We start from the raw sequence: 27,033 nt of genomic DNA, 5'->3' as shown, positions 1-27,033 counted from the left end.
GCCATCGCTGAATACAAAGTCCTGTACATGGAGCAACTAACAACAGTAGAGCAACAAATCTGTAACAAACACGGTAGAAGCACCGAACAGCAAAACCACACAGCTAAGAAAGGATAGCAGCTACACTGTATAAAAAAAGACATGTAATCTGAACAGTATAGACAATATAAACAGCATAAACAACAACATAGACAATGGCGCTTGTGGCTACACTGAGCTTTTAACTCATTCAGTACCAGTCATTGGGTAGAGTGAGGTAGTGCATTGTATACACGTCATCATCAAATCAGTTTGTTCAGTCTGTCAAGTGGGTTGGCTGCGCGGATATTGAAGGTCCAGCAGGTGGCAGTGGTCAGCGACACAGTATCAGTACAGTATCAACCCAGTGTGTCATTGTGTCGACACGCCTCATGAGGCCTCATGGACCCATCACTACAAGAAGCAACAGCAACCAAAAACGCATGACAGTAGCAATAGCAAATAATGACCTGCCACTGAGTGTTCGGGCTGGGAGTCCTTTTAAAGCCCTAATTAGTTATGACCAACAGGTGTGCAGCTGCCAGGGGAGCCCTACAGTGCCACCTGTTGGTCCCTAAACCAAATCATGACAAGTTCAATACTTTTTTTGGTGTTAAAAATGTGTTGGAATTCCCACAATTTTCACTTGATTTGGACGTAAATACCCTGAAATTAAAGATCAGAGTTTGCACTAAAAGCAGCCTAGTTTTTTTTCTCCCACAAGTGCAATATTAACCAGACTTTTAACGAGTTTAGACAAGTGGATTGGCTTTGAACGTATTCCATTTTGACTTGACTTCTCCTTTTATGTTGTGATACAGATATGAAAACATTGTTCCAAAACATTCTATTCCTCTTGGAACTGTGAAAGTGAGCCATACATTAATTGGCCCAGTCCGTAAACCTGACCTCACACGTTAAAACGTCGAATCACTTCCACGGTACTCGGGCATCAAGCTTGAGCAGTGACAGATGTACGTGCGTGACTGGCAGTAAGGATGACCAATAACCGATGAAATCGAGCTCTCCAACTGCCCAATCGCTGCCGCCACCGAGGCCTATCTCTCCAGACCCACCCACCGGGAGTCCAGCCTCTGTATCGAGGAGCTGTCCGTAGGGCTCAACCAGCCAGCCAACGAGCGACGGTAAGCAGACGACCTCTGAACAAACGATTTAGCATCCTCCCTGTTCGCGCTGGAATTTCAAGTAGCAGCGGTGGCACACCAACACACACCCCAAAACCAACAAAGGGCGAATATGACATCAGCATGTCTCTGAAGTAGACGAGGGCGATCTGCGACGCGAACGTCGAAGTAGACACTTTACTTGGGTATTAGCTGTGCTGAAACCTGTTGATGTCATCTCTCTTTCCGCTCTTAAAAGAACGACAAGCAACGCGGCTCCAAAATGAGTATGTTTAACAATTTGGGCCAGAGGTAGCTAACACCATTTTGGCTTGCTAGTTATACAGTACACTGGTTATTCTATTCAATGTTGCTAATATATCATATGCACAAATGTAAACGTTTCTGCGTTATAATCGAGATAATCCGCATCAAGTGATTCATGTTTTGCAACTACAAATCGAACATGTCTCTGCGTCATTGAAAATGATCAATGAATTACAATGAATTACTAATACATCGAAGGTAGAGAGACACGCCAGATCAGGACCAAACCGCTTCGTATTTATTATTTATATTATATTTATATAAAAATAAATAAAATTTATATTATATTTATATAATATAAATTATATTATTATTATTCATTTATATTCGTATCATAACAAGTAGCATAACACCGTAGAGAGACACGCCAGATCAGGACCAAACCGCTTCGTATTTATTATTTATATTATATTTATATAAAAATAAATACAATTTATATTATATTTATACAATATAAATTATATTTATTTTTTTTAATTTATATTCGTATCATAACAAGTAGCATAACACCGTCTTTCCATCGGCGCTCATAATTGAACCGCGGGGAACTCGTAATTAGACCTCTTACGGGCATTTGACAAACGTGCTGCAGCGGGCTTTTCAGTTTTGAGATGTGGACGTCTTTGTGCGTTTGCAGTCATCGGTTCTTCTCATTGGCTTGTCGCACAACGATGTCACCCGGTTGTTGGTTAGTATGGCTGCTACCCATCAACCCAGGCGTTGTGCTTTACACTGTCAGATGTTACGCGTTGCAATCTCTCGTAGCGATGGTGCCACCGTTAATTTTTACAATAATGTGCAATTCCAGGTGGGGAGAAAAAGTGAGAAATGCGACTAAGCCTAAATAACATTGACACACAGATATGCAGACCGTTGCTGTCCGGGGTGCTGAAAATCGCTAATGAAACAAACGTGTGGGCTCTGGAAGCACCCCGCACAAGTCAATTTCAGCTATGTATGTTCTAAAAAATACTTTAAAACATTTTAAAAGCCCAGACCAAAATGACAGAACCCAATAAAGAACTAGACGTATAAACTAAATTGGACAAAAATTACAGTAAAAAAAAAAGCTCTCCATCCTTTTGTATGCATTTTTTTAGTGTGATTAGTAAATTGCCCATCCTTTTTTCATTTCGATGATTCCTCGTTATGTAACCATGAAGATAATAGGCATCTTTTGATAACAAAGCATGCGTTTAAACAAATATGAGTTGCATTTCTTATCACTAGAGCACTTGTCTCTCAAATGTACTTAATTGACTGCACTATGCTGTAATCAAATTTAGCCATGTGCTTTCCCAGTCAAATTTCACCATAAAGAAGACGCCAATCACTTATCATTATTATTAATCATTTCCGGTGGTTTAATATAGGACCACTGAAATATTCTGGTTGGCCTATATTTCTGTTTTTTTTTTTTTTTTTCAAAACCTCCCCACCGAAATGTTTTTCAGTCAAGAGTTAAGCAGTTGCCTTAGCCAATCACTCTTTAGATTAGTGCAATCCTCTTCCCATACTGTAGGTCTGTGTAATCATCTTGTCCTATTTAAACAATAACACTACAGAATGTGTTGTGATGTTGTGTTCTAAAAGGGATGTAAGTTAAATTGGAGACAGTAATTCATTCATTCATTCATCTTCCGAGCTGCTTGATCCTCACTAGGGTCGCGGGGGGTGCTGGAGCCTATCCCAGCTGTCTTCGGGCAGTAGGCGGGGGACACCCTGAATCGGTTGCCAGCCAATCGCAGGGCACACAGAAACGAACGACCATTCACACTCACACCTAGGGACAATTTAGAGTGTTCAATCAGCCTGCCACGCGTGTTTTTGGAATGTGGGAGGAAACCGGAGCACCCGGAGAAAACCCACGCAACCAGGTACCTCTGCACTGTGAAGCCGACGTTCGATTCCAGCTCCGGCCTCCCTGTGTGGAGTTTGCATGTTCTCCCCGGGCCTGCGTGGGTTTTCTCCGGGTGCTCCGGTTTTCTCCCACATTCCAAAAACATGCGTGGCAGGCTTGTTGAACACTCTAAATTGTCCCTAGGTGTGAGTGTGAGTGCGAATGGTTGTTCGTCTTTGTGTGCTCTACGATTGGCTGGCAACCGATTCAGGGTGTCCCCCGCCTACTGCCCGAAGACAGCTGGGATAGGCTCCAGCACCCCCAGCGACCCTAGTGAAGATCAAGCGGCTCGGAAGATGAATGAATTGTGTTTTATAGATAGAAAGATGGCCAAAAAAATGCTTTCAGTAAATAGATGTTTATTACGCAACATTATGACAACAGCCATGTTTCAAAAGTAAGATTAAACAGAAGAAGCAGTGCTGTTGTGACGAGCCACCTAATCGTATTCTGTGGTTTGGTCCCATCCATTTTATTGTAGATAAGCACTATCTGCTGCGATTGGCTGGCAACCGTTTCAGGGTGTCCCCCGCCTACTGCCCGGAGACAGCTGGGACAGGCTCCAGCACCCACCGCGACCCTAGTGAGAATCAAGCGGTTAGGAAGATGAATGAATGAATGAATGAATAACCACTATCTGAAAGAACTTGATTTAACTCATTAGTCCTTTCATATTGTTGACGCATGTGTATTTGTTCAGGTGAGGGATGGCCAAGGTGAAGCAGGTGGGTTTGCTTGCAGCAGGCTGTCAGCCCTGGAATAATGACGTATGTGCTGCAAGTGGAGACCGCTTTGCCTACTGTGCTACTCTTGCTATATACATCTACCAGGTAAAGGTAAAATTCATATTTTAACCTGTCTCGCTGTGATACCTCATTGTAATTTTTAATGATACTGCCATTGGGCTTTTAATTGATTATTACACTTTGGTTCGGTTAGGTGGATGTTCACTTCATATTTGATTGTTAAATACTTTAACAGAACTAATGACGTTTGGATGCTCATGTAAAAAATAAAGAAAGATTCCCACAATTTTTATAGAGGTCGGCATACAATAATTCATGGACACCTTGTGGTTAAACATAATAACTCCTGCACTCCATCAACGGTATTTCAGCTTTGCTCAAGGTTTGGCAGAGGTCTCAAATTGAATGGTGAGCAGAGACCATTGCGTAATACTGGAATAGTTTCGGCAGACGTTGTATCGGTCTGTCGTGGTGAAGAAGGAGCTGAGCCAAAGGGCGAAGCTCTCAATTTACCGGTCGATCTACGTCCCAACCCTCACCTATGGTCACGAGCTATGGGTCGAAAGAACGAGATCCCGGATACAAGCGGCTGAAATGAGTTTTCTCCCCAGGGTGTCCGGGCTGTCCCTTAGAGATAAGGTGAGAAGCTCGGTCATCCGGGAGGGGCTCAGAGTCGAGCCGCTTCTCCTCCACATCGAGAGGAGCCAGATGAGGTGGCTCGGGCATCTGATTCGGATGCCTCCTGAGCGCCTCCCCGGTGAGGTGTTCCGGTCATGTCCCACCGGGAGGAGACCCCGAGGCAGACCCAGGACATGCTGGAGAGTCACCCACCCTATGTCACCCAGCTGGCCCAGGAACGACTCGGGATCCCCCGGGGAGAGCTGGAAGAAGTAGCTAGGGAGAGGGAAGTCTGGGCTTCCCTGCTAAAGCTGTTGCCCCCCGACCCGGCCCCGGATAAGCGGTAGATGATGGATGGATGGATGTATAGTTTCGACTGTATATCTAACATAAGGCAATGTTGTTTCTGGTATCAAATTATTAGCCCATTGTAATATGAAAATCAGATACCCAAACGTCACCGAAAATCACTAGGACACCAATGTGTCACGTTGCAAGGTGGACCCCAAAAAAGCAGGCAGGAGAGAGGAGCAGGGTGTATTTGAAGAATTGTATTTAAAACAAGAAAACTAAAGCCTAAACAAAGTCCAAAGCAACAAACAAAAAACGTGACAGAAACTAAAAACTCTCAATGACCAAAACAGGACTGAAGCTAAAACACAACTGAAACAAACATGAAAGAAGCAAGAAGCAACAATAATAATATATAATAATGCATTTTGATTTATAAGCGCCTTTCAAGACACCCAAGGACACTTTACAACCAGGAACAAAAACAATAAAACACAGAACGTCACTCAACCTCAAAAATCGGAAGAAACCACAGGGGAGGGAGAGGGAGAGGATAGTTTTGAGGATTTTTGAGGATAGTTTGAGTTAGGCAAAAAAAAACTCCTGCACAAGCATATGACAATTACAACAGGTCACATGACATCAGAATCAGAATCAGAATCATCTTTATTGGCCAAGTATGTAGAACACACAAGGAATTTGTCTCCGGTATAACACGCTGCACTAGTATCATCGTAAACAACAAAATCATTGAACCATTTTAGAGTAACCAGTAGTTTTGTAGTACCATTTTGTGGTGCAAGAAGAGTGACGATGTTAATGGCTACAGGGAAGAAACTGTTTAAGTGTCTACTGGATTTGGTGCGCATGGATCTGTACCGTCTGCCTGAGGGGAGTGGCTGAAAAAGGTGGTGGGCAGGGTGCGGGGGATCCAGGAGGATTTTCCGTGCCCTTGTCTTGATTCTTGCAGTGTGCAAGTCCTCAAGAGTGGGTAGGGCGGTGCCAACGATTTTTTCTGCCGTCCTAACTTCCGAACTTCATGAACAATGAAGGCGGTGATACAAGGGAGCATATGACCCGACACTGAGTTTTTGGGCTGGGAGTCCTTTTAAAGCCCTAATTAGTTATGACCAACGTGTGGTGTGCAGCTGCCAGGGGAGCCCTACAGTGCCACCTGTTGGTCCCTAAACCGAATCATGACACAGTGAACTCTGACTTCCTATCAATCTCTTATAGTTGGACCAGCAGTACAATGAATTCAAGTTGAGATCCATCATGTCAGAACACAAAAAGACAATAACGGCCATCAGCTGGTGTCCTGATAACCCCGATCTGTTTGCATCAGCTTCAGCTGATAACCTGCTCATTGTGTGGAATGTAGCTGAGCAAAAGCCCGTAGCACGACTGGACAACACTAAAGGTGGGATGGCTGATCAAAGTTGTATTTTACCGTCAGAAATTTGTACGCCATCAACAGCGCGTCCTTTCTTTTCAGGTGTCCCCGCCTCCGTGAGTTGGTGCTGGAATTCAGCTGACGGCGTGGCGTTTGTCTCTCAACGTGGCCCGCTGTATATTTGGGTCTATGGGAATTCGGACTCTGGAGTGACAGTGCATAAAGAGGCCCACTCCTTCCTGTCTGATATCTGTCTCTTCAGATGGCACCCAACCAAAAAGGGAAAACTGGTATTTGGACACACAGACGGAAGTTTGTCTATTTTTCAGCCAGGTATGGATGTTTTCCCCAACATGCACTTTTAACCATTTCTTTGTTTATTTTATTTTATTTTATTTTATTTTATTTTATTTTATTTTATTTTATTTTATTTTATTTTATTTTATTTTTATTTATTTATTTATTTATTTATTTATTTATTTATTTATTTATTTATTGTTATAAAAACACAATCTCTTAACTCCTCTTTCTTCCCGTATGTACTGTAGGATGTAAAAGTCAAAAGCACGTGTTGCGTCCTGAATCTTTGGAGGGAACGGATGAAGAGGACCCAGTCAGTGCCCTGGAATGGGACCCTTTGTCAACAGACTACTTATTAGGTTGGGAAAATTCAAAATGATCCCTCCTCATATTTTTGTCCATTGTAAATGCAGACTACAAACTTTACCAAGTGGAAAATGGGTGTCGATTTTTGTCTGGTTCCTGTAACCGGTAAAAACTGACCTGCAGACACAGTTTAAAGAAGTCCAGCAAGAAATGATGATGTCACAATTTCCCACCTTTTAATGTTGCATGTTTGAAACCCGGCGTTGGGATGTTTACTTTAAAAAAACATTCTGTTACAGTTCCCGGTTAAAAACGTGTAGTTAGTAATGTAAGACGAGTATCATAATCCATCCATCCATTTTCTGAACCGCTTGATCCTCACTAGGGGCGCGGGGTGCTGGAGCCTATTCCAGCCGTCTTCGGGCAGTAGGCGGGGGACACCCTGAATCAGTTGCCAGCCAATCGCAGGGCACACAGAGACGAACAACCATTCGCACTCACACTCACACCTAGGGACAATTTAGAGCGTTCAATCAGCCTGCCATGCATATTTTTGGAATGTGGGAGGAAACCGGAGCACCCGGAGAAAACCCACGCAGGCCCGGGGAGAACATGCAAACTCCACACAGGGAGGCCGGAGCTGGAATCGAACCCGGTACCTCTGCACCGTGAAGCCGACGTGCTAACCACTGGACTACCGGGCCGCCATCATAATATTAAAGAAATGTAACTCGATTACCCCTCCGTGAGCCGTCACCTTACCGTGGTGGAGGGGTTGTCAGTTGTCATTTGTCAACAGCTTGGGCGCCCGTCCGTCATCGTCACGCCGTCATTTTTTTTCAAGCCGAACCAACCTGCAGTCGTCGGTCAGTCAGTCCATCATGTTATTTTAATTGCGCTTCCGTCATCGCATCCGTCGGTATATTTCACCCAGTCTGTCAGTCATTCTGTCAGTCTGCCCCTTCAAATACAAAAAAAAACAACCCCCCCAAAAAAGTATGTTACAGTACAACAGATGAAAAATCAAATTAGATTAAAATGGTAAATATGGATGGCGGCCCGGTAGTCCAGTGGTTAGCACGTCGGCTTCACAGTGCAGAGGTACTGGGTTCGATTCCAGCTCCGGCCTCCCTGTGTGGAGTTTGCATGTTCTCCCCGGGCCTGCGTGTTTTTTTTTTCCGGGTGCTCCGGTTTCCTCCCACATTCCAAAAACATGGGTGGCAGGCTGATTGGACGCTTTAAATTGTCCCTAGGTGTGAGTGTGAGCGTGGATGGTTGTTCGTCTCTGTGTGCCCTGCAATTGGCTGGCAACTGATTCAGGGTGTCCCCTGCCTACTGCCCGAAGACGGCTGGGATAGGCTCCAGTACCCCCGCGACCCTAGTGAGGATTAAGCGGTTCGGAAAATGGATGGATGGATATACATAATAGTTGTCCTGTCCACGTCTTTTTTCATCCCACTGGGGTTTAGCCAGTGTGGTTATAAAGAGACCAAGAATCTCTTTCGGCCCATATGTCATTGGTGATGCAGTTATTGCAAGCAATTTTGTTGCTCTTATTCTTGCAATTATTTTATTTTTAAAAATTTTATTTTTGCAAGGGTGGTTACGGCAAGTCATTTAATATTCAGCAATAGAAATGTTAACAGTGACTCTTTTTCACAGTGTCCAACCTCAATAATGGCATCAGGCTGGTGGACAGTGAGGCCTTGGCTTGTATTACATCCTTCTCCTTCCCTTCAGCTGCTGCATCAGTTCAATGCCTTGCGTGGATCCCCTCTGCCCCAGGCATGTTCATCACTGGAGGTAAACAAAAACAATGCGGGTGGCAAGATTTACAATAAGATAAGATAAAATCACCTTTATTTGTCCCACACTGGGGAAATTCGCAGTCTATAGCAGCAAAATTGGGGGGCGTAGAGAAGAAAAAATGTACCCTTGAGCTCAGTGCCCCACTGACTCTCCACTGGGCCCTAAACGATACAAAATGATCACCTTTTTTCTGACAGTTCAGACTCTGAATGTTTTATGAGTGGCACACTTAAGTCAATTGGAGAATCTACTCTAGCAAAAAGTGCACTGCAGCACTCGCCTTTTCTTACTTAAGCACATGGGAGATTGGGACCCAACGTTAGAATGGGGCCCCTAAGAGGGCAGCTGATGCTCGTTTTTGAGGAACACATTTTTAGCACAACCTTGTCTCTTTCCAGATTCCCAGGTTGGGGTATTGAGGATATGGAATGTGTCTCGTTCTACTCCTTTGGATAGTTTTAAACTGAAGAAGACGGGCTTTCATGCGTTGCATGTCCTCAACTCTCCACTTGCAAAGAAAGGTACAGTTTGTGAGAATTGTGGACCTTGAGGAATAAATATGCACGCCATGTCATATGCAGATGTCAGTTAATTTATTTCTCATCTGTTATAGATTTCCTTTGGATTGAGGCATTTCGTTTCATGTTTTTGAGATCTTTTGGTCAACTTCATTTCTTCATTTCTATTTTTGTGATTTCTTGATTGATTGGAGAAAATTTGGCTCGCGTGTGATCAGTGAAAATTCGATCAGCTTTCCCAAAAATATGAATAACCACACTCAATCTCATGATTTAAAAGGTAGTGGAGGGTGGGGGGGGGGGGGGGGTCACATCAGGTACTTTTTTCACACAGGGCCAGGTAGCGCTGAATAGTCTTTTTTTTCCCCTTAATAAATAAAATCATCATTTAAAAAAGGCGTTTTATGTTTACTTTGTCTGATCTTTACATGTGATTGATGATCTTAAGCATTAAAGTGAGGGAACTATGCAAAAAAATTATTTTAGAAGGGAGCAAAAACTTTTCCATGTGGAACCGTACTCTTATTTCCTTTGTACCCTTTTGTGTTCGAAGCACTAAACTTAATTAAACTAAACATGTACTCTGTTTTTAAACAGTTATCAGATACAATCATATATATCTTTTTTGTGTAGCACTTACACAACAGCTGCGACTGCAACAAAGCACTTTCCAGAACATTCATTCATTCATTTTCCGTACCGCTTGATCCTCACGAGGGTCACGGGGGGTGCTGGAGCCTATCCCAGCTGTCTTCGGGCACAAGGCGGGGGACACCCTGAATCGGTTGCCAGCCAATCGCAGGGCACACAGAGACGAACAATCATCCACGCTCACACTCACACCTAGGGACAATTTAGAGCGTCCAATCAGCCTGCCACGCATGTTTTAGGAATGTGGGAGGAAACCGGAGCACCCGGAGAAAACCCACGCAGGCCCGGGGAGAACATGCAAACTCCACACAGGGAGGCCGGAGCTGGAATCGAACCCGGTACCTCTGCACTGTGAAGCCCACGTGCTAACCACTGGACTACCGGGCCGCCTCTTTCCAGAACATTTATCCTCAAATAAAAATAATGCAGTTAGTATTTTAAAAGAAGCTCCAACCAAGTATTGACTAATGACCATACTTTCAGGAGGCCAACGTTTTTACATGATCAATATTTTTGATCGACTTTTATGGAATATTTTTTTAAAAAATTGTGCGCTGAATCTATATAACATACAGCTTTCACTTTTTGAATTGAACAACTGAAATATAAATGTCCATTTGAAGTTTCCCACAATATTTGATTGGTTGATACACACCTGTAGAATATGTAAGAACTTGTTTGAATCTGCCACCTCTGTCTATAGCTCAGAGCGCCTGTTCTTCTGGCAAAAGCCAGCACACCAGCTCTACGAGTGAGGCAGTACCTCCCCCAACTTTGTCACAGAACCAGTCCTTCTCTCTGCCTCCTGGCCATGCAGTGTGCTGTTTTATGGATGGAGGGGTAGGACTCTATGACATGGGTGCAAAGAAGTGGGACTTTCTACGAGACCTGGTATTCTTACATTTTGTATTTTGTCGGGAAAACACAAAATATTTTCTTGAAGTCACCGAAACATCTTTTGCGTATTAGGAGAATTTATGAGCGTCTTCCATTTGCAGGGCCATGTCGAGACCATCTTCGACTGTAAATTTAAGCCCGATGACCCAAATTTGTTGGCCACAGCTAGTTTTGATGGAACCATCAAAATCTGGGACACAAACACACTGACTGCAGTCTATACCTCCCCTGGCAATGAAGGTGTGGTTTACTCCTTGTCCTGGGCTCCAGGTACAAACACAAGCACACACCCACACTTAGCCGTGAACAGACGAATTTAGTAACATCTCTCAGTTTTAACAAAAGAATGTAAATTCTACTTGTGTGTTTTGAAGGTGACCTAAACTGCATCGCAGGAGCAACATCACGCAATGGAGCTTTCATTTGGGACATCAGGAAAGGAAAAATAATCACACGCTTTCATGAGGTTTCTTGCTTCCCTATTTCTGTTTATTTTTCATATTTCTTGAGACGGCGTCCAATTTTAGGGGAGGAGGTTTTGTATGCGTGGGCCTAAAGTGGAGATTTCTAATGGAATCTCATTCTTTCTCATTATACTTTGTTGTATGTTATACTGTATACTGCGCGTGGACATGATATGGAGATATGGGAGAGTTTGGATTAAAAAAAAAACTGTGACCTTTCGCAAGTCAAATCAGTTATTATCTGGTTTCGATTGAAGTCTACGTAACAGTTAAAAAAATCGTGACCCTTTGTAAATGATTGTCTTATCCTTCTTCAGCATGGTAAAAATGGGATATTTTGTATATCCTGGAGTCACAAAGATTCAAAGCGAATTGCAACCTGTAGTGGTGATGGATTCTGGTAAGTGGGCATTTTATTTTCAAATTATTATATTACAGTACAGTATGCATGTACCATTATTGCGCTAAAATCCTGATTCCATATGTATCTCAAATTGATTTTTTTAAACTTTTTTTTTTAACAGTATCATTCGGACCATCGATGGTAAAATCCTGCATAAGTACAAACATCCTGCTGCAGTTTTTGGCTGTGACTGGAGTCAAAACAACAAGTACGTTCTACTTTTTCAACAGGGAAAGCAATGTATCATGTACAGATCAGTTCATTACTGAATCCACACAGAAAACAATTGAAAGCTATTCTTAGATTAACAAACCTGATGTACCACATATGATACCAGTTTTTTATTTTATACACAATCATAGCAATAGCTGTTGTAGAATGGCTGAACTCTTCCCACAGGGATATGATTGCTACCGGTTGCGAGGATAAGAATGTTCGTGTGTATTACCTGGCCACCAGCTCAGACCAGCCACTCAAAGTCTTCACTGGTCACCTAGCTAAAGTATTTCATGTCCGTTGGTCTCCGCTCAGAGAGGGGATACTGTGTTCTGGATCAGATGACGGGTGGGTATAAACACAAACAGTTTTAAGTCTATTATCAGATGAAAAGTGCAAAAAAAAAAAAAAATCCCCCATAACTCAAAAGATAAATCAATTATAATATATGTATATGTGCTATACAATACTATATTTTGCTTGTCTGTATGTATCTGTATTTTGTGTTGTGAAAAAAGAAAAAAGATAAGATCTTTAAATTGAACTCACTCACTCCCAAAGACGTTTTTAAACGTCTTTTCAGACTTGGTCCAGAATTGGCTGGTACTGAATGAAGACCTTGTGTGATTGTGTTTGGACAGTACTGTTCGTATATGGGACTACACACAGGATGCATGTATCAATGTGTTGAGTGGTCACACGGCACCAGTCAGAGGCCTGATGTGGAACACAGAGATTCCATTCCTCCTAATTTCAGGTATGTTTTCTTTGCACCCTCCTTTAACGTTCTTAATGAAGACAAATCGAACTCTACTTTTACTGTTCAACACACTGCTCTTCAACTCTTTATAAATGGGATGTGCATAGTGTTAGTCAGTGTTTTAAGTGGGCCAGTACGAAGCAGTATGCAGTAATAGTACTTCTATGTTTTAGCCTCAAGCGCCCCGGGAATTTTTAAAGCATCGCACGACTTCACATGAGCCCACAATACCCGTTCTTGTTCTACCGTTCATAATTGCTCGTCTGAAAAGACGGACAAACCCTTTTCCTTGCTGGGACAGGCTGCTAGCGCAGGAGTTGGGCGATCTCTTCGCACAATATCCAGCTTTTCATGGAAGGCCCTCCTTGAAAATTGTGTGGAAAGTAGTTCTGCAACCAGATCAACGTCTTCTCCTTCGGCCATTTTGGGTTAAAATGCAGTGATAGCTCTTGCAGGCGCTAATGCAATCATTTTTCTTTTTTTTTAAAGAATCTTTATTGAACAAATCAGGATACAATTCTCAGTAAACAGAAAAGGCGCTAATCCAATCACTGAACGCGCATGGCCAGTCTCGATGTAAGGCCTCCTAGCGGGCCCTGGTACGCAGACTCGTGATCTGGGTGTTGCAAGCTGACTGTGCCCGTTCACTTACAGCACACAGGGGCCTGCTCTGTTTAATCTGAAGGCCCCGAGCAAGTTCAACTTATTTGGCAACACAAGCTATCTGAAATATGATTGGTTAAAAACTCTAACATCATAAATAAGTTATTTATGTTCTTTTAAATAATATTCAAAGCCACTCGACTAAGTGGAAATAATATGATGTAAAGAATACAGAGAATAATTTTGTTTACATATTTATGAAAATAAAATAACAAATAAAATTTGTTATTGTTTAGGCCAGCAGGGAAGGCCTTGCTGGCCCTGACGGAACGTCACTGATGAGAATATATACAATATTTATAAAAATGTGAGGGTAGTACTCATGTTTGTGAAGTACTGTATTTGCGGCACTTAAAGCACCTAAAAAAACCCTGACAAAACAAAAACACTCGGATCAGATACTTTATTTTAATCATAATTGTATTAGGGTTGCTAAACTTAGTGGAGTGGTTTTGCAATATGTTGTGCTTACCGATGTGCTACTGACACCTACATTGGACTTTAGAAATACATAGCGAAAGGTGTTATTTCAATGTCTGCTTTTCCTAGGCTCTTGGGATTATACAATCAGAGTTTGGGACACAAGAGATGGCACCTGCCTGGACACAGTCTATGACCATGGTGCTGACGTCTATGGTAAAATGATTATTGAATGGAATATGAATGGCTGTAGACCAGGGTTCACCAACATGTTGCCCATGGGCATTTGGTACACCTCCCGAAAGAGAAAAAAACGAGTAGGCCGCGGACTTGTTTTAAAACTAATGCCAGTCATGGGTCATTGTGATTTCATAGGAATTTTGGAGACATTTTTAAATTAAAGCACTTTCCAAGACTTTTTTTTGCCCATTTCCCACGTTGTTGATACATTTTGTGAGAAAATATCAAAGGTTTGGACCCACTTTCTCGTGATACTGAATAAGAAACTGGTGATGTACTTGTATGTTTATTATTATCAAAAACAACAATTACTCAAAGGTAATTGAAGCCAATTTGCTATTTCGGAAGTATAAATGTAACTGGAAGTCCTTTCCATTAATCAGGACTCAAAGACTTTGAGTTTACAAAATGTCAATGACCCTCGCTGTAGTTAACAATAGATTTCAGCAATTATGAGAGAAGTACAGTCAATGACATTGTTTCTTATCACAGTTTGGAAAGGAACAACAAAAAGTCATTTTGTGGGATGTACAACTGAGTATTTCTATTAAGCTTATTTAAAATGTTTCGGATCTTCACAAGTTATTCTAAACATCTTTTTTGACCATTGTTATTGAGTCAAAACTATTGTTTTTTTTGTTGAGGGATTTGATTGTTGAACTTAATAGCAAAGGATAAACGTTATTCTTTTGATCAAGACTCAGTCGTGTTTCGTGCCATGCACAATAACAACAACAAAAACCACAACAGCCTAGTTACTCCTACCTGTATGCTGGTCACATATTGTCATGGGATAACATTCCATTCCTTAGTTGTAAGAGTTGTCTCAAGTCGGTCAAGGTGCTTGTTTTGGTCACCCTACCATAAAGAGGACGTGCAAGAGCATGCCAAAAATCTGCAGTTAGATTTGACGTCAGGATTGGTGTGTTTGTATGTTTAGGTTTAACATGCCATGAGAGTCGTCCTTTCACCATGGCCAGTTGTAGCAGAGACAGCACAGTGAGGCTGTGGTCTCTGACACCCCTAATCTCTCCTCTGCTGCTAAACATCCTCACCAATCAACCGTGGGAGAAGATAATTGGAAACACTGGTATACTTAATTCATATTGGTTTAGTTCCGTTTTCTTTTGGTCCAAATTCATAAAAGGTATGAACCCAGACTGGTGATGTGTCTTGTAGATAAAGCAATGGTTCCCAGTTCCCCAACACTGCTCTGTGGTAAAGTGTCAAGAGACCTCAAGCAGGAGCTGGAGAAACTCAGCTCCGACACTACAGCCAAGAAGCTACGTTGGTTCTCCGAATGGTGTTCGGTAAGTATTTATATCTACTCTATATTTCAAGATCTTTTCTTTTTTGTCTATATAGTTTGGGATTTACAAATGTAGTTGGATACGTGAAATTTGTACAGAGCCGAATTTATATACAGTCATTCATTCATTCATTCATCTTCCGTACCGCTTGATCCTCACTAGGGTCACGGGGGGTGCTGGAGCCCATCCCAGCCGTCTCCGGGCAGTGGGCGGGGGACACCCTGAATCAGTTGCCAGCCAATCGCAGGGCACACATAGACGAACAACCATTCGCACTCACACTCACACCTAGGGACAATTTAGAGTTTTCAATCAGCCTGCCACGCATATTTTTGGAATGTGGGAGGAAACCGGAGCACCCGGAGAAAACCCACGCAGGCCCGGGGAGAACATGCAAACTCCGCACAGGGAGGCCGGAGCTGGAATCGAACCCGGTACCTCTGCACTGTGAAGCCGACGTGCTAACCACTGGACTACCGGGCCGCCCTGGCCTGGTCTCGCATGGGCAAAACTGAAGGAACACTTCTTGAATTTTTATTTTTCAGGAGTGAAGGGTTCGATGAATGTGCATATGAACTTGTTGAGTTCGGTACCTCTAATAAGGCTAAGAACTACTGGCTTAGACAATTTAATTAGACCGTTTAACTAGTTTGTGAATAATTAACTTACGTGTATGTATTATTATTATTTTTTTGATAGCCTCCAGGGGAAAGCAGCAACTTGTGGGACTTGGTGTCTGTCATTAACGGACAGGACGACTCACTGCTACCAGGCAGCTACAGCAAGGGTGTAATGCACATGAAACACCTGCTGAAGTTTAAAACAGTAAGTATCTGTCATAAACCTTCAAATAGGAGCTGATTAGCTACACCACGATACCCTTTGCATCATATGGTTTCCTCACACATTCAAAAAACATGCATGGTGGGTTAACTGAGCATTCTAAATTGCCTGTAGTTGTGATTGAGAGTGTGAATGGTTCTTTGTCTTTGTGTGTCCTGCGATTGGCTGGCAAACAGTTCAGGGTGTCCCCCGCCTATTGCCCAAAGATAAGATGAAGACTCAAACCTAGGGTCAATTTAGATTGTTCAATCAGCCTACCATGCATGTTTTGGGAGGAAACCAGAGTACCCGAAGAAAATCCACGCAGGCACGGGGATAATATGCAAACTCTACACAGGAAGGCCAGAGCCGAATCGAACTCTGCGATTCTACAGTGTGAGGCGGATGTGCCAACCGGTCGTACACCATGCTGTTGATCTCCCATAATCACAAAATTATTGTTGTCCATTCAAGATTTTTCATGTTCAAACTTCCTGTCCTTTTTTTGTGTGTGTGTTTCCACCAGTCTGAAGCCCAGGAATTGACCATTGTCAAGATGTGTAAATTCGGAGGTGGTATTGGAGCGCCCAGTAAAGAAGAACGCCTTAAAGAAGCAGGAGATATCCATCTGAGGCTAGGACAGATCCAGCGATACTGTGAATTGATGGTGGAGCTTGGACAGGTGCAACACTTGCACGTCTGCATCTTTCTTATTTGCTCTGCAAAGCACACATCCGATGACTTAAACTTTACAAACTTGCGTTTGAAATTTATAGCCACAACACAGGAAAAAAAATGTCTACTCCTGAATAGAATCCATTTGAACAAATGTAACGTTTGTTACTTGTTTTATGTACCATCTGATGAAAACAAAGAAAATGAACATACTGAAAATGAAATGAATGAGTGATTAAGTGTAAATATTTCTCTCTGGCAGTGGGAGAAAGCATTAGCTGTAGCACCAGGAGTATCCATGAAGTACTGGAAAAAACTGATGCAAAGGTAGATTTTTATTTTCACCTATGGGCCATTCCTGGCTTTTGGTTACTTTTCTGTCCCTAGAATATAAATATTCATATTTTATTTAAAATACATGAAATGTCACTGAGTGTGGTCGACTGGTTAGCGCATCGGCCTCACAGTGCAGAGATGAAGGTTTCAATTCCGGCCTTCCTGTTTGGAGTTTGCATGTTCTCTCCGTGCCTGCATGGGTTTTCTTGTATGTATATTTTCTTCAATGCTTTTGCTTCTGCTATACCCAACACTTTTCAGTGCTTTGGTTCCGGGTTGTCCACAAGAAAAGCTCTGATCAAACATTCTCAAATAGCTTCATTTTTATTTTTTCGACACAAAATAAGATTAAAGAAAAATAATAAACTGATCAAAGAACGTTATTTCTGCTGGTACCAGATCGGCTCAGGGTCCTACCCCTGCATATGAAGTTGAGCGCGGCGCAGTTAGTGATTAGTTGACGGTCAGAGGACATGGAAACACAGTGTTTGTGGTGGCCATACAGTATTAAATTAAATATTTTTTTTCTTAAATATAGGCTCCAGCACACCCCGTGACCCTTGTGAGGATAAGCAGATTAGAAAATGGATGGATGGATGAAATGTCTATGATGAAAAGCTTTTATCTTTGATTGAGTTCTTTGTCATCGAATTAGCACATGATATAATGTATTTCATTTACTTGTAATTACCTTTTTGGAACATTACATATGCTCTTTTTTATGTTGTCACCAAAGCAACTCAAATGTACCTTCCTTGTTATGCCTGTTTTGCAGGAGAGCTGATCAGCTGATAATGGAGGATAACGATGATGCTATCCCCTACTGCATCGCCACAGGAGACATTAAAAAGCTCGTAACATTCTTCACTGGTAGAGGACAACTGCTTGAGGCCTTACTAATTGCACAGGTACAGAGGGAATTCAGACAATGGTGGAGGTTTTTTTTTCCTCAGATAATTGTCAAGGACAAGGTGACAAGGCCACGGTGTGAAGAGCATTTGACACCAGACGTAACACCGTATTGGCCCGAATATAGGACGGTGTTATTTGCATTGAAATAAAGACTGAAAAAGTGGGGGTCGTCTTATATTCGGTATCTAGACATTATACCCATTCGCGACGATAGATGGCGCCAGATATCATTGATGCAAATGCTGAACTTGACTCCCGAAGCCAAAGTGAACCTGTCACGAAGGATAAAAATAAAAAAACAGAAAAGAGAAGAAAAAAATAGAAGAGATAAGAGAAACTGGAGAAACGTAGCGATAATCTGGAGAAAAGTGGGTTGAAGATCGGCCAGGTTAACCGGCACCTTTGGAGAAGTTATGATGTAATATACATTTACATCATAACATCATAACAATAGCTTCTGATTTCAAAAATCAGAAGCCATTCATTTACGAATGTGATTGCATTTTAGTTTACATATTTAAATGTTCAGATATTAAGATTTGAATGAGGAAAAATAACATGCTTTTTCTCTCAAGTATATTGTTATAATCATTTGTTTCGGATGTACCTGTAATTATTTTCTGTAAAAAAATTAATTTGGTGTTCAAAATGTCTTTTTTCAAACTTGAGTCTTGAAAAAGAGGGGGTCGTCTTATAATCAGGGCCATCTTATATTCGGGCCAATACAGTACTTGTCGGAGTAGTAGTATTTTATTGTATTTTAAATTGTTTGTTGGACCTGACTAGAGTGCGCAAAGAGGCTAAGACAGGTGTAACGTGTTCATGTTTCTTTGTGTTAGTGAGCAGCCGAGCCTAACACACGGCTCCAGAGCCGCATGCTGCTCTTTCCTGCCATCTAGTGGCTCCCTGGAGCTTTATAAAAAATGTTTGAAAATGGATGTGGGAGGGACATTTATTTTTTTGTTTTAAATATGGTTTCTGTGTGAGAAAAACATGACACAAACATCCTTAACGTTTTCCAAGGTCGTAAAATTGTGTAGAATAAATTGTTGAACGTGATTTGCAAGTCATAGTATTTTCTTTTTACTTATGTTAAACACGATGTCCCAACTTCATTGCAATTGGATTTGTATAAGGTTGTAAGTGCTCTTAATACTGTTATGGGTAGCAAAGGTAATGGCGGCAGAAGATCCAAAAGCAAACAACAAATGTATCATGGAAGGAAGTCTAATGAATATATTTTTTCAGGGGGCATGTGAAGGGAACATCCGGACACCTCAAACCACTGTCAACCACAAGACTAATGATGTGGATAACAAACATCAATACCAAAGGTAACGCACACAAAAATGCCACATGCAAATATCATTTCGCATTTGTCATTGTTGGGCAAGGTGACTTGCACCTAAAGCTGTGGCGGATGCTGGTCTGTCAAGAAGGGGAAGCTCAATTTCGGCCTACATCCTAAAATCTGTCCGTTTATTTATATGTGGATTATACTCTCCGTTCCTTTTCAAGAAAATGATCTATCAACAAGGCGTCTTTTCCAGGGGCTTAATCTAGTGTCCTACAGCAACTACAATAAAACCCACCAGAAATAAAAGATTAATTTGTCGCTAGTCGTTTTCAACAAAGAGAGTGTCGCTCAGATGATTCGAAGAAGTCTCCAGTCCAACTCAACATAATGAGAATTGAAAATGCTGTCATGATGCCGACACCAAAAGATCGCCGATTGGCTCATTTTGCTATCAATCAAAAAGAAATTCAGCCTCAGACACATCATCCAATCATCATACAGAAAATCTCTGCGTCAGGGCCAGCCCATAAACGCCCACTGTCTATAGACTCTCAGAGACGCTGAGCGTCCGATGGGCGGGACAAAACCAGCATTTATCCAATGACTCGTCTCGTTTCAATGCATTGCGACAACCTACATTGGCCTCTCTCGACGCTCAGCGTCCACACAGTTTAAAGCACAGCGAAGCTGCGGGAATGAATGAGAAGAGAGTCGCTTCATAACTAGTAATAAGAAGCTGATTCGGAACAAATGTTGAGCGGGTTGTAGCGCATATTTAGTCAATGACATGTACACACAATTCTATGTACACACATGTATTTGATCACTTATTTTGGACATTTTAGAGGAAGCTGTGCTTCCCTTGCAGTCTGAGAGCAATCGCCTCTGACCTAAAAGCTATGTTTTACCAACAGAACAGTTTGGAATGTCGATTTTGTTTCTTTTTTTTTTTTACATACATACCCGGAGAGCAGATACAATCTTCAAATTATGGCCTTCTATGGGGATGATGATGGGATGATGTAGGGGGGTTGACTTGATTTACAGCTCACAAGTTTTATGAAAGCAAACCAGAATATTGCTCTCTCCAAATCTCCATTTTTTTTCTTCCAGAAAAAAAATCTTAAGCACGGACACCTTGAAAAGGGGGGCTACATTGAGATTTCATGACGTGTTGATGCATCATTCTTCTGTGAATTTTAGAGATAAGATGAAGGCCTTGATTCAAGATTTAGAATTTGTGACATCAGAATTTATATGGGTGAACGATTTATATGGATGCTCAAACTAAATTAATGAATAAAAGCCGTAAACAGATCTAATACAAATTGCTAAGAAAAATTTATAGGACTCCAGTGGATGTAAACAAATCCAGTCAGGATGTTCCAGGAAAGTTTGCAATTTTGAAAATACAAATTCAAGAACATTTTTGAAAAGATATTCTTCAGAATCTTGATAGCTAGTAAAAGTCTTCAATGAAATAACAATTTAAGTTCCAAATAAACTGTACGGTCTAAATATGGATTTGTATTTATTTTTTTTTAACTCAGTCTCCTTCATGACGTATGTGAACAGCTGGCTGAGTGGTACTTTCAGGACGGCCGCTCTGTGCGGGCTGCGTGCTGCCACCTAGCGGTCGATAATGTCGAGGTACACACGACGACACAGATGTATTTATGAACACTGCATGTACGGTCAAGAAAAGAGAAAGAAGATGACACATCACCATCATGACTGAAATTATAAAATAATATTATTGTTTTGGGTGGAGAATTTGTATAGCTTTTCTGGGGGTTGGGGGGGTTGTTATGTTTTGCATAATTCTTACCTCCCGCGACCCGTGAGGATCAAGTAGTTCGGAAAATGAGTGCATGAATGAATGAATTCTGACCTTAGGCGGCCCGGTGGTCCAGTGGTTAGCACATCGACCTCACAGTGCAAAGGTCCCGGCCTCCCTGTGTGGAGTTTGCATGTTCTCCCGGGGCCTGCGTGGGTTTTCTCCGGGTACTCCAGTTTCTTCCCACATTCCAAAAACATGCATGGCAGGCTGATTGAACACTCCAAATTGTCCCTACGTGTGAGTGTGAGTGTGGATGGTTGTTTGTCTAAGTGTGCCCTGCTATTGGCTGGCAATCGGTTCAGGGTGTCCCCCGCCTAGTGCCTGAAGACAGCTGGGATAGGCTCCAACCCTTGTGAGGATAAATGAAAATGGATGAATGGATGATTCTTACCTTTTACAAATGACAGAATGTGTGTCATTAAATGACAAAACAATCAGAAAGTTAAAAAAAAAAGATTGTTTTTGATCTAGGGTGGTTTTAGTAAGATTCCAATTAAATCCTACCTGCAAATACTGTGTGGATCATATAATACAGATGTTGAGATATTTGCTTTGTATTCGAACAATTTCTTTGAACTTGTTGTATCGCTTTGTGTTTTTAGTTAGCCATGTCTAGTCTGATCAGAGGTAATGAGCTGGAGTTGGCTGCGTGCGTGGGTATAGTCCTCGGAGAGACGGCCGCTCAGAGTACAGCCTACTGTCTTGAACTCCTTGCCAGGAAGTACATGACCCCACTGACATGGTGAGTTCCCTTTTAAGACTTGTACTGATAATGTTATCAATGAACTGCACTTGTATGACAGACACTCATAGTACTATAATTAAACATATATATCTATCAGTGGTTCTTAACCTGGGTTCGATCGAACTCTAGGTGAATCCGTCTCAGGGTTTTGACGGAGCCTCTACCACGGAGGTTAAGACATACCCGACTCAACATGTCAATTAGTTATGACACGCCGACTTAGCCATCACTGGCTGCAGAAGATCACATTACATTGCTTGTCCAATCAGTGCTGCGGGAAATTTAGTTTGCTCAGTCGCCAACGTGTGACTGTCGTGATCATAAAATAAAAAAGAAAAACATAAAGTTCTGTGGCGGCCCGGTAGTCCAGTGGTTAGCACGTCGGCTTCACAGTGCAGAGGTACCGGGTTCGATTCCAGCTCCGGCCTCCCTGTGTGGAGTTTGCATGTTCTCCCTGGGCCTGCGTGGGTTTTCTCCGGGTGCTCCGGTTTCCTCCCACATTCCAAAAAACATGCATGGCAGGCTGATTGGACGCTCTAAATTGTCCCTATGTGTGAGTGTGGATGTGGATGGTTGTTCGTCTCTGTGTGCCCTGCGATTGGCTGGCAACCGATTCAGGGTGTCCCCCGCCTACTGTCCGGAGACAGCTGGGATAGGCTCCAGCACCCCCCGCGACCCTCGTGAGGATCAACCGGTAACTCCGGTAACAAAGGATAAACAAAGGATAAAGCGGTAACATGCAAACTCCACACAGGGAGGCCGGAGCTGGAATCGAACCCGGCACCTCTGCACTGTGAAGCCGACGTGCTAACCACTGGACTACCGGGCCACCCTTGAGTTTGACATGTGATTTGCAATTTAAAAAAAAATCATTTGTCCACTGATCTTTACTCTGTTTACATTTAGGGATCTCTCAGTTGACCTTCTCGGAATGATTCCCGACAACCATATTTTACTGGTTAAGGTCTGTGCATTTTACCCTGGAAGTGCTGCAGAAATCAACCAATTACACGAAAGGGTAAGTGGGCCTACAGTAATTTACAAGAAGTAATCTGAAGAAGACACAAAAACACAACACTGTTTTGCTCCCATTTTTATGAAGTCAATTAAAAGATTCCCAGCATGCAAACGATTGTCTCTATTCCCCCTCAAATTTATGAGACATTTTGGATCAGCCTTCGTAAAGCAAACTTGTTTCAGCAACATAATTAGTGATGGTGACAATGTAGAACAAAATTGAACAGTACTTTTGCCATTGCTGTTCAACTATGCACATCCCGTCAAAATTAACTCTTGAATTTGGGTTTTTTTGTTGTGGGTAACTTAAAACTTGACGATAACCCCTGTGTTATCTGTCATTTTAGTGTTGTCTCCCGTCGTTAGAGGAGTGCAAAGCATTGGCAGATGAATCCGTGCGTGAAGGAAATTTGTTTTCAGCGGTTAAATTTCACCTCCTGACCTCTGAACCTGAAAACGCCCTGAAGATAGCAATCGATCACGTCAAAGGTATAGACAACTCATCATCGTTTCATTTACACCAGGGGTGTCCAAACTTTTTGCCAAGGGGGCCAGATTTTATGTGGTACAATGTCGGGGGGCCGACCTTGGCTGACATTCTTTACATTGAACAACAATATTGTTCAACAAATTTTAGCAAGCCAGTCTGTTTCACGTTTCCATTTTTATTTTAATTTCAACAATCTTAAGAATTTATTTTGGTTCATTTGAAACCGGTATATCACATGCAACTGCTTATTCACTTGACTTTTTCTTAAACAGAAGTCTCCTGAGTGCAAATTGATCGATTTGAAACATAAAATGTATCACCATGACTTTTCAATAGTCACAAAACCTTTGACTCAAACAACAGGGAAATGAACAAGCAATACACATATCCACAACTGCAAGGATCATTTGAAATATGACATATCAGTCAATATAAACACGGAGTGATGTCTTGTTAACTCGTGAGTGATGCCCTCTAGTGTCTAAATGCTATTACTCATTTAGTGAATGCTATTACTCATTTAGCCACTAGAGGGAAGCAGTACTCTATGAAACATCACTCACCAGTCTACGAGACCTCAGTCAATGCAACACGTGTTCCATTGCGCCCAACCTGCGGGCCAGACGGCACTGATTTTATGACAGGGGCCGAGGGCCGGATGAAATTCGACCGCGGGCCGGATTTGGCCCCTGGGCCGGACTTTGGACATGCCTGATTTACAAACATGCATGATAAAGTAATAATTCAGACATCTAATTGTCAATTTTTTTTAATCCATAAATCTGCCCGACCTGTCCAATGTACACTTCATAATCCTCCCACTGTTTGTTTGTGGAACGCGGGGGTACGCCGTCCATCCACTTCTCCCGACGCCACATTCAATTTTTATTTCGGTTTTAGCCCTAATGCGAGTTATGCTTAATGACATTGGCCTGTGATTATTTTGGAGTAATAAAACATTAAATTTAACCTGAGATCAACTGGTCTTGTAGCCTGTGATCGATGTTCTGTATGTATATATAGAACATCGCAGAATCGCGTACACCCACTTAAAAAATTCCCACTACACCACTGGTGCCCTCGCACCCGATTGGGGTATCTGTTTGCACCCATCTGCAGTGTATTTGATCACAGACTAATTTTAATTATCATCTCCATCAGAACAGCTGACTGGATCTGACTGGACAGTTGAGAGTATTCATCCGATCCTTGACCTGTTGAGTTATATCAGAACTGACCGCCTCCTCATGGCCAAGTATACGAAGTAAACCAATTAATATATTTTTTTCAATGACAATTACTTCACAATTTCCTGTCCGAATTGATCATCAAAGTCTATGTGTGTTTAGGGCCCGCAGTGAGCTGTTGATCCTGTGCGGTTACATCGGCGGTCTGCTTGCCATAAGGAGAAAGTACTCCAGCATCGTACCTGCACTCTATGAATACACCAGGTACACAAAAATAAATCCGTCAGTTACAAACGTGTCTGGTTTAAGATAAGAAAACCTTTATTAGTCTCGCAATGGAGAAATTCCCAATTCACAGCAGCAAAGTTATGAAAGGAAGAAGAAGAACAACAAAATATAGGAGCTGCTGGAAAGGCAGCCACTCAGAAAAGGGCAGAAAGTTGGTGTTTGAGTTGAGTTGTTCTCCCTGGGCCTGTGTGGGTTTTCTCCAGGTACTCTGGTTTCCTCCCACATTCCAAAAACATGTATGGCAGGCTGATTGAATACTCTAAATTGTCCCTCGGTGTGGGTGTGAGCATGGGTGGTTGTTTATCTCTGTGTGCCCTGCGATTGGCTGACAACCGGTTCAGGGTGTCCCTGTTGCTCGAAGACAGCTGGGGGAGACTCCAGCACCACCACCCCCCTCCCCTCTGCGACCCTTGTGAGGAGTAAGCAGATCAGAAAATGGATGGATGGATAATAATAATACAGTAATGATGCTACCATCACATTTCCCTCTCTGTGACCTAGTCAGTTGTTGAAACGGAGAGAAGTGAGTGTTCCTCTGAAGATTGAGCATCTGTCAATGGAACTGGATGCCTGGCGGGCATGCACTCAGAATAGCGGCAAGTAAGTTAAGACACACTCATGCACATCATCCATCACAAGTCCTGAGGTAAAATAGCAGTTGGCCAAAGTAAGGTTGGAGTTTCAGGAGGTAGCCAATTATGTAAGTCAGAGGTCCCCAACCCCCGGGCTGCGGACCATTATCGTAAGTTACGCATTATACAATTTTTGTAATGATGTATTTTGTGTTATACAAACATTCTTATTTTTTTTCAAACACTGTTCAGAGGCATCTGTGCTATCCATACATATATAGTTTTTATTAGTTCTTTGGGATTTTTTATTCTTTATTTTTTGCAAAAGGAAAAAAAAATTGTGTCTGGAGGTCCCAAACAAGCCCTACTAACAATCCCGACCGGACGTGTTCATGTAAAATGCATTGGTTTGAACAATGTGGCATGCATCCGTCTGTCCAAGCGAAAACGAAGCGATTGACGTAAAAATCGCGTGAAATGCATGTTTACACATTAGGTTTACGATGCATTCAAAAATATGAATTATAATGGGTCTCTATGGTGCAAAATATGTAAATTGTGAAGATTAAGGTATCAAAACGTTTTTTTTATTATTGCTGCAATGCCTGAGAATTATCATCCGGTGACATCATGAAATTTAGGCCATTTTAGAAGCCCTCCATAAGTTTCAGCTCTCTAGTGTTTTTCTGAATGCCTTTGCCTTTGATTCAAAGGCATCATTTTACATTTATCGCAAGCGGTGCACTACGAGGGTTAAAAATATGATAAGCACTGTGTCTTTCTGCCTTTTTAATAGCCCCCCATCAGAGAGTCAACGAGAGAATTTCCACTGCCTTGAAAAAAGAATCCTACCTGTGAACCCAGGTAAGAATAGTAAAATAAAAAGTTGTCAAAAACCAATTCATAACCATTTCAAACAGCCTCTCTCCTTACTCCATTAGTCTCAGGCGGTGCTGATTATGTGACAGGCTCCAATCTGCCAAGTCACTCTGATGTTCAGCTTTCCTGTTTTACGGGTCACAGGATACAGGTGTGTGTGGTTCCTTATTGCTTTATATGATTAACCATTTTACAATCACTGTACAATGTATTGCGAGCATGTAATCCTATGAACTCGTGTGCCACTGAGATGTATTTTTTATTTTATATTTTACATGCAGGGTCCTGTATTTATACTTGAAGATGGCAAATCAGCTATTTCCTTGAATGATGCTCTGATGTGGGCAAAAGTCAATCCCTTCTCCCCACTGGGTACAGGAGTGCGCATGAACCCCTTCTAGCACCCCTCTACACACACACACACACACACACACACAGACACAGACACAGACACAGACACACACACTCAGATCGGTTTATTTGTTTTGTGGGGACCACTTTTTAGTTCATCACTTTCACACACACACACAGACCGGTTTATGTGTTTTGTGGGGACCACTTTTTTCGTTCATCACTTTCACACAGTCTTACAAAAAAAG

General features: G+C 42.1%; 1 protein-coding gene across 3 annotated transcripts; it reads left to right on the top strand.

Moving 5' to 3' along the window:
* The first annotated feature begins 1,408 nt into the window (after positions 1 to 1,408).
* wdr17 (WD repeat domain 17) lies at positions 1,409 to 26,897 on the top strand. 3 transcript variants are annotated; one of them, XM_052083749.1, is made up of 32 exons: positions 1,409 to 1,433; positions 4,075 to 4,199; positions 6,261 to 6,444; positions 6,520 to 6,750; positions 6,966 to 7,076; positions 8,686 to 8,826; positions 9,231 to 9,353; positions 10,705 to 10,892; positions 11,000 to 11,168; positions 11,273 to 11,364; positions 11,680 to 11,762; positions 11,887 to 11,973; positions 12,165 to 12,329; positions 12,623 to 12,738; positions 13,954 to 14,040; positions 15,005 to 15,154; positions 15,244 to 15,374; positions 16,074 to 16,199; positions 16,723 to 16,878; positions 17,134 to 17,198; positions 17,983 to 18,115; positions 19,368 to 19,453; positions 20,967 to 21,066; positions 21,859 to 21,998; positions 22,908 to 23,019; positions 23,366 to 23,507; positions 24,670 to 24,772; positions 24,858 to 24,959; positions 25,485 to 25,583; positions 26,352 to 26,419; positions 26,497 to 26,585; positions 26,716 to 26,897. In XM_052083749.1, the coding sequence occupies exons 2-32, from the start codon at positions 4,077 to 4,079 to the stop codon at positions 26,833 to 26,835; spliced, it is 3,822 nt and encodes a 1,273-aa protein (XP_051939709.1). In that variant the 5' UTR covers positions 1,409 to 1,433; positions 4,075 to 4,076; the 3' UTR covers positions 26,836 to 26,897. The 3 variants fall into 3 exon arrangements, 2 of the variants coding, with proteins under 2 accessions (XP_051939709.1, XP_051939710.1); XM_052083750.1 differs by having other exon boundaries at positions 1,417 to 1,433; positions 6,370 to 6,444; XR_007966005.1 differs by lacking the exons at positions 25,485 to 25,583; positions 26,352 to 26,419; positions 26,497 to 26,585; positions 26,716 to 26,897 and having other exon boundaries at positions 24,675 to 24,772.
* Positions 26,898 to 27,033: the final 136 nt, after the last annotated feature.

The sequence above is a fragment of the Hippocampus zosterae genome, chromosome 13, assembly GCF_025434085.1.
Source record: "Hippocampus zosterae strain Florida chromosome 13, ASM2543408v3, whole genome shotgun sequence".
Taxonomy (NCBI): domain Eukaryota; kingdom Metazoa; phylum Chordata; class Actinopteri; order Syngnathiformes; family Syngnathidae; genus Hippocampus; species Hippocampus zosterae.
Note: the sequence above shows the minus strand (reverse complement) of the source record. Positions and strands in the feature narration are given on the sequence as shown.

What these genes read in the sequence shown, in the direction of transcription:
- wdr17 (XM_052083749.1), top strand. Translation starts at nt 4,077, where the DNA reads ATGGCCAAGGTGAAGCAGGTGGGTTTGCTTGCAGCAGGCTGTCAGCCC. An exon ending in TAATCACACGCTTTCATGAG is followed by an intron (nt 11,365 to 11,679) that starts GTTTCTTGCTTC and finishes ATCCTTCTTCAG; the next exon opens with CATGGTAAAAATGGGATATT. An exon ending in TCAACCAATTACACGAAAGG is followed by an intron (nt 23,020 to 23,365) that starts GTAAGTGGGCCT and finishes CTGTCATTTTAG; the next exon opens with TGTTGTCTCCCGTCGTTAGA.